General features: G+C 40.2%; 1 protein-coding gene across 1 annotated transcript in view; it reads left to right on the top strand.

Moving 5' to 3' along the window:
* Window positions 1-4: 4 nt before the first annotated feature.
* TOM1L1 (target of myb1 (chicken)-like 1) overlaps window positions 5-8,139 on the top strand; it is a gene marked incomplete at its 5' end in the record, with an annotated part of 22,586 nt that continues 14,451 nt past the window's right edge. The window contains 2 exons of the mRNA XM_010009739.1: window positions 5-72; window positions 2,329-2,407. Coding sequence (XP_010008041.1) covers window positions 5-72; window positions 2,329-2,407 — 147 coding nt within the window. The remainder of the gene's footprint in view (window positions 73-2,328; window positions 2,408-8,139) is intronic.

The following is an 8,139-nucleotide window of genomic DNA, read 5'->3' as shown; positions in this document are numbered from 1 at the left end:
TGGATCGCTGCAGACGGAGGACTGGGGGCAGTTCATGCACATCTGCGACGTGATCAGCGCGACGGAGGAGGGGTGAGCGGTGCGGGGAGCCGGGGGCAGCCCGGTGTCCGAAGGTCCCCCTTCACCTGCAGGGCTGAGAACAGCCGGTTTTCCTATTGGAGGTAGCACCGGCGTTGCTCGAGGGCAGGGCAAGATCGAGCAGGCAGCGTATGGTGTGTATATAAAGTTACCCAAAACAAAGCAGCAGCAGGGAGCAGGTATCTTTGGTTCCTAGGAGTTTTGTCCGTCTTAGTGCCTCTGGCTCAGCTGTCGGGACTTGTAGATTAGACTTGTAGGCTGTTCCCCATAGACAAGTGCTAGAGAGAGGTGATAACACAGGTTTCTCACACGAGTCTGATGTATTTTGTTTGACCTCTACTGTTTGTCAGGTGAAATGGGTATCTGCAAAACCCAGCCTGAAAAAAGACCTTGAGCATTTTGTTGCCTACAACAGTATTTAAAGCTCCATACTTCTAACTTAATCAGAGCTCCCCACTGTGCAGTGTCTCAGCCAGCCTCTGTCACAGCAGGAGCAAAGCGATGGCTGGATTTCTGTTCAGTGCAATCCATCACCAAAAGGTGTGTACCCAGGGCAACCGGGACAGAGGTGACCTCCTGCACTGATGAATTTGGTCTTGTATCTCAGAACTCCTTGTAACCATTCTGGTTTGCTCAGCCACTTACTGCTTTGTGCTTCCTGTTCTTACCTGTAGAAGGAAATTTGTTCTCGTAAGATCTGCTTTAGTGTTGCATTGCAGGAACCCCCTGTTAGCAGTGGTATGTTCTAACACCAACTGGAATACTCTTCAGGAGAGTGAGCTGTGCCTAAGTTTCTGCACAGGTGGGGTTTTTTTTACATCAGCTTTTCCTTTCTTTTTTTTTTTTTTTGGATCCCACACTCTCACCCATGGCTTTTAGAGCTTGGAAGGTCAATGACTCTCTTCTGGTCTTCGCCATAAGCAGCAGCACACTTTGACCCTCAGCGTTAGTTTCTATGTGGAGTTTCTATGCAACAGGGCTTTTTGATAAACAAGAAACTGTGCTCTTGTGCACAGCTTATGCTTACAGAGGAACTCCTTATAACTTCCTCCTAGGCAACTACTAGTCACAGTCTGTAACAGGATACTAAGAACAGCAGAACTGCTGTATCTAATTAGGCAAATGGTTATTTTAACGCAATATCCAGCTCCTGACCAGATGCTCCAGATGCTTCAGTGGGAGAAGCAAAGAAGCAGGAGTGGAATAATAGTAGTACAGCTTTCTGCAGGGGAAGTTTTCTTCTCTGCTCTCATGTTCCCATCCATCACTTGATGCTCTACTGATATGGCTGGGTATGACATAGGATTATGTAGATATATCTCTTTTTTTCTGATGAAGTACAATAACATTTCAAACTGAAAAATGCAGTAATGGTAAATACCCATTTAATTTTATTTGCTTTGAAATGTTTTCAACAAAGATTTTTTTTTTCTTATTGAAACACTGTAGTTGTGCCTATTGCTCTGTCTTAGACTCTAGAGAGATCCTAAAGAGACTGTAAGACATCTTGTTTTTGTTGATCATGAGCATTGAGCTGGCCCTAATAGTTGTACACTATAGATAGCACATATTAATTACACAAAACTGTTTCCCACATGTGATAAGCTTGATACCATTTTCCACCCTTTTCCTCCTACATAGATACTTAAAAGATATGGGGTGTATATATATAGACATCAAAATGACTGGCCCAGAAACGCCACTATCTCCAGGGTGGAATGGGTTGTCCATCCGTACACGGTAATTACTTAGATGAGTTAAAAGCATCCTGCAATTATAAGATTTGAGTTAGCCAAGACACCCCTACTCCTGACAGCACTCCCAGGAGAGTATTTTTTAGTTGCACCATAGATGAAAAATAGGTACCAGTCAACTCTCAATACAGTTGGCAATTGTTATTCCCTTTCATAGCAATAAAAGCTGGAAAAGTAAATCTGTTGCAAAACAGTGAAATAATATAATTTTGGAGGAGGCTTTGCAGAGGAGAATAACTTATTTCTCTGCACAAGTCTCTGGAGTAATGCAGAGTCTGCAGTAACAAACCTGATTCACTGCTTTGTTACTCTAGCTCAATGCTGAAGTGATTTTGCTGGAATCAGTGGGGTAATTGCTCTAGTTTTATGTGGGTGTAAATTCAGGGATGAATTTGGTCTTGTATCTCAGGCCGGTATTTTTGGCTCTTGGATGAAGTTATGAACTAGAAAAACAGTCTGACTTCACTGGTAACTTTTTCTACTTAATTTGTCACAGGCCTAAAGATGCAGTTAAAGCGCTAAAGAAAAAGCTTTCAAAAAACTGTAACCATAAGGAGATCAGGCTTACCCTGTCTGTAAGTACAGCTGTATTTATATTAATTAGATACTAAGGCGGCAAACATTTTAAACGATAAGGTGGCATGCAAATTATCACTGACACAACTCCCCAGGATGTTTTCTGTCTTTGTTGTTTGTGTGTAGAGCACTACCACAGTGCAGATCAGATGGTCTGCTGGCATTCCAGAGAGTCCTGGATGATGCAGATTCATTGATTTATTGTTGCATTTGGGGTTTTTTTTTAAACTTGTACTAGTTTTAAACTTGTACCAGTGGTTGTCCCCTTTGGGAGTTTCCCACCTGTTTGTGAAAGATGTGGAGGTTGGGTTATTGCATAAAAGCTACATTTGACCATTCTATTACTCGCCTTGTGGTACTGATCCTAGTTAGACTGAGCATGGCACATCCCACATGGAATGTGCAGTACCTGTTCTGTAAAGGTGTTATCACATATAAATGAGAAACTTGAATGAAAGGGTAGCAGTGGTGAGTTAAGCAAGGGACCAAGACTCAGGGTAAGCCACTTAAGATTCAGATGTTATGACTAAAGGTTGGAATAGCTAGGAATAGCCTCACTTCAGATAACCTGGCCTCCAGAATATGCCAGAGTTTCTGAACTATGCCAGAGTTTGAGGAATTGTTGTGATTTCAACATAAGATTTATTGGAGTATGTTTACACAGTTCTGTTTTCCACTGCACTGATAATGTAGGCAGCAGCAGGAAGTTCCTAAGACTGTCGTGAGTTTCCAACTTGAGTTATTCCTCACTAACAATAATGCAACTGTCAGAAGAACCACACCATTCATATTTTAAGTTGTTGAGGATTTGTCTTTTATTATTTGTCTAGAAGTGTTTTCTTCACCATTTCCTTTTTTGAGGTACTAGAGGCTTGTCTGCATTACACTTGCTAACTAGTATTATTCATGGGTTTGGTATTTGTTGTGCAAAATCATTGTCTATATCAATATGTGCTGAGAAGTGATTAAGGAAGATAGGTGTTTGATAGTGTCAAATTGTAGGTCGCTTAGCGATTGCCCAAGTGTCTCCCGGCAAGTTAGAGGTGCAGATAAATGTGTTAAACATACCAATAATATATACCTTCAGCTCATTCCATTTCCGCACTTCTTTCCTAGCTTCCTCCTCCACTGTCTCGTGAGTCACCTTTTTGTGTGCTCTGTGCCTTTGCATAACAGAAACACTCGGTTTCCGCTGTAATTGCAATCCCTATATCAGATCTGCTTTCTTTCTCCTACAGTCTTTGTGCACCTCAGTCCTTCTCTGAACATCTGAAGCAGTCAACTGGAGTTATAATAACCCAGTGCTTACATTTAAGAGCCTTTCTTTGGATATTTTCTCTGCAGATATGCCCAAGGTGACATTACAGATTACCTCTTAAGAGCATAGATGTGGGAGAAGGATCTTGTTTCAGGTGTATACAACAAAGAACTTTCTCGACCTGGAAGCTCACTGTAATTGCTCGCAGATGGAGTGTGTACCAGGTTTCAGTTGTACTTGTAGTTCAGCACTTTCTCACAGTTTCTTTACCATTCCAGGCCCCTTTCTCCATGTCTGTTTTCACCCACTCACATGTACACATGTAACTCTGCCTCCCAGGCAAACCCATCCTTTTGGCCCAGGTTCTGTTTTCTGGTTGCAGGTTTCTTCTCCCCGAGTTCCTTGATTCTTTAATTAATAAGTGCCAGCTTTTCTTCTAATTCTCTTTCTTTGTACTTTTGTTCTTGTGTAAGATCTTCCATCCTCTGCCTCTTTCTGCTTCTGGCTCCTTTCCTTTTTCTAGTTATCTACCAGTACTGACATCAGTTTAGCATGTGTAAAGCCTTTCCTTTGATGACCTCGTTGCTGACCGTGTGTGACTTTTAACAACTTTGTTCTCAAATCAGTCCTTCTGTGTGCTATATCTTCTGGTTTTATGTTCTTGATTGCTTTAACGAAACTGTTACTATTTCCCATTTTGAAATACTTAGATTGGAACAGCAAATCATTGCAAATGGAAAAACATAGTTTTAAATTCCTAAAACACACATACACACTCCTGCAACACTTATTTCAACATTGTTTTTCTCCCAAATTTCTAAAAAATAAGGGTTCTTTTCTTTGAACTGTAAGTTGTCACCTCTGTTTCCTACAGAGAGAATGTGATGGTCCTCTACACAAATTTGAGACTACACAGATTTGGCTCTCTTACCTTCATTAGATACAACTAAGGCGGCACCAGATCTACAAATCACTTTTCTTTTGAAATGTACTTTGGTCCACTTTTAGTTATGCAACCTTGAAATTCTGGTATTTAATCTTCCTAATGAAACTGCTTACAGAGCTTATTCCCAGAGAACACACACAGAGCAAAATGTGAAAGTCTTCACCCGAAGTACCACCACTAACCAGTGTTAGTCCTGATTCTGTCCTTGAGACATGTTAAATCTCAACAGTATCTTCCTCCTCCTGGCTCACAGATGTTTATTTATTTACGTAGAGGAAAAAGGGTGAGTGCCAGCTGTATAAGGTGTTGGCTATGGCTTGACTTTACGTACTTTGATCTGCTGAAGTTACCTGGTGCTTGTGAAGTCACATGGATAGAGGTGTATGCGTGTCAAGCCATGAAGTTGTTTCATGCACAGTTTGATAAAGCCAAGAAATCGGGCTTGGCAGTGGTGATTTTGCAATCAGAGTGAAGAGGATTAGAACTTCTAGGCAGGAATCCAACAAAGCATGAATGTGTTATTTGACTTCTTACTGCTAATACGCTTTGGATACGAAAACTCTGTTTATGCAGTGAATGCTGAGACACCTGTTCAGTTGCCTCTCTAGCTCTCCCTTGGGTTTGTAGAACATTTATTGCTCTGATACCTGTAAGGTCTTAGGAGCTGAAGAGCACATGGGAAAGTAGTTTATCAAATGTGTCCCTCTCTGTACTTATGTCCACACACACTCTGACATACAAAGCAGTGGACGGAAATTTAAGGTGAAGTTATTGTTTCACTTTGCATTGTTAGAAAATGTCAAAGGAATTCATTGCTTAGACTTGATGGAGTATGGGGATTTTTTTTGCCTTAGCAAAAAAAAAACCCTATTTTTCCTTTTAATGTCCTGTAAGTTTTCAGATGTAAAAAAATGTTAACATGGCAAATGTGACCTTCAGATTTTCCTTTGTTAATTTAACATTTCACAAAGCAGAGGCTCTAAAAAACAAAAGCGTGGGAGAGCCCTTCAGCACCTCAATCAAAAAGTCCTAGTCAATTTTATTACACTTTATGGTGTATACGGACAAAGAGGAAGATAAAAGGATATTGAGTGGGAGCAAAAGAAATCCATATTTCAGTGTTAAATATACATATATATATATATATATAAAAAAAAATCTGGAAACTTCAAGACTTCTGAAAAACATTTTTTAAATGCAGAATCTTGGTAAAGTCTGCATAGCCATTACACTGTAATTGATGAATGGCAGCTGAAAAAGCTGCTTGTACAGGTTTATTTTAAATGCTGGCACTTAAATAGTGTCTTGCTGTTCAAAAACTCTCTGAGTAGACATCAGTATATGTTTAGTAGAGTGTAATCCTGGAGATGCATTAATGACTTTTTCACTTTGAGTCAGAAAAATGAAGCAGCAAACTGTCCATCTGTGTTTTCTTGCATTCACCTTGGGTCTGAGAAGTATCCATCACAAACTACATCCATTCATGACAACTTTATGGACAATTCCTGGCTGCTTTAGATGGGCAGAGTTCTACTGATTTTTGAGTGAGGTCTCTATTGGTAAGGAATGTATTATGTGTTAACTTTCTGTTATACCCACCAACTTCTTCCCTTCTTGTTTCTGCCTTACATTTTATCTTCACCTCTGTTCAGATGCCTTTTACCATCTGCAGTTCAACCCCTGTTTTCCCTTTGTGCAGATCTCCTCTCAGCTGGACATCTGCTGTAAGCTAGTCTGGAACATAGCAGCTCTGTCACTTCCAACAGTTTTCAGGTCCTGCCTGTCATTTGCTCTTCAACCATTAATGGTTTGGTTGACGTTAACTTGCAAGTTCTGTGATTAAAATGTTTCTATTGAGATTCCATTGTGCATGTGACACAGTGGTTGACTTGGCCACCTTGGATCTACTCATTCCAATGGGACTGCTTGAGAAGGTGAAGAACTATTTGCAATGATAAAGAACTATACTGAAATTCTAATGAAAGGTGTTATTAGCACGGAAGTGGCTTGTTCATGAATGGTCCAGTTAAAAATAATTGAGTCAAATACTTCTTTTTCTTACACCAGCTTAGTTTCACTGTGAGTGGGCTGGACTGGCATAATTGAGTGGAGGATCTAGCCCATTAGTTCAGTACTTTCATTCAGAGGGTAAATATTCAGTCCCTTAAGTCGGGAATTAACAGCAAGTAGCATACCAGATTTCCCAAGCACTGGGTTGAAAATGTTTTACACAGACCATCTTTGAAGTACTGCACAAGCAAATGGCTTGGCTTATTAGCATATGTTTCATGTACTCTTTCAAATGAAAAATAGTGATTCGAGCCAGGAGTTTTTTGTAATTATCTCTCAGTTGGTTTTTTTTTTTTTGCACAGCAGTCTGCCAGCATCTCTTTGTTCTACCCTGTTTTCATTTCAGCAGTTTATTTTCTTCTGGTCTTAAACCTGTTTTCCCATAAGTTCCTGATCATGCTGGCAGAAAAATCCCCAAGTCCCGAGGCTAGAAAATGAGTTACTAAAATTATTTCGACTTAGTCAAATATAGTCTGCTCTGAACAGGAAAGTATATTTAACCTGCTCTTATCAAGATTGCAATAGTGTCCTTTCAAATCTGTGTATCCTTTTGAGAATATGTTCTGTTTGTTGCACAATTCAAGGGAAGTTTTGTCTTGGATTTGCAACCTTTCATTAATTTCAGCCCTTTGCTTTTACCTTTCCATCCTCCCTCTTAAAATGGGAGGGAAAGTAAAGATACAGTTGAAGAGCAAAAAGCACAAGCGTGACTGGTTTTCTCTACATGGGCCATCGTAGTCCTGTGGTTGATCTCCAGATTTGAGCTAGGCAAAACAAGGTCTGTTCCTGATTCTGCACCTGATCTGACTGACCCTAGTTTCCTGCCAGGACTTGTATTGGCCTGATTTCTGGTGACCGGGGTGTAGTGACAGCTTTTGATCTCTCTTCTGTAAGACGGGAATTGTAATCAGCTACCTCCAAGTGTACAAGGGAGAAGTATTATGTCTTTATCACATACTGCTCTATTTCATTGCTCAGACATGTTGCAGGAATCCTACTGTGAGCATTCCAAGCAGAGTTTTGGAAGTAGACTTCTTTCATGAAGATGAACCTGGCAATTGGAACAATTCAACTATTCTGTTTCAAATCAATGTGACCTTTAAAACGTGTGAAGAAATTGTACTCCAAGATGTTGAATTTGTTCTTTCCTATTTTTTCATTTGTCTCTCACACGGCAGATTAGAAGAGAAGCATTTAGTAATCTTCTTATTTTCCCTTGTAGTGTTCTTCAGAATCTGTCAGCCCAGGGTACCTATGTGCTAGGCAGTGAATTAATTCTATTACCAAATCTGTACAAGCCATTTATTAAGCTATGTTCAGATTTCATGCTGTTAAGACACCCTGTGTTCAATAACTGCCATGACATGGAAACATGTGTGACCATACTTCTCTCTTAAAAACAGTGTAACTCTGGCTAACACATGTCATTTCGTATTGTGGAAGTTTATTGGTGCACA

The sequence above is a fragment of the Nestor notabilis genome, unplaced genomic scaffold (genome assembly GCF_000696875.1).
Source record: "Nestor notabilis isolate BGI_N333 unplaced genomic scaffold, ASM69687v1 scaffold972, whole genome shotgun sequence".
In the NCBI taxonomy this organism is placed as follows: Eukaryota; Metazoa; Chordata; class Aves; order Psittaciformes; family Psittacidae; genus Nestor; species Nestor notabilis.
This window is presented reverse-complemented; position numbering and strand designations above follow the sequence as displayed.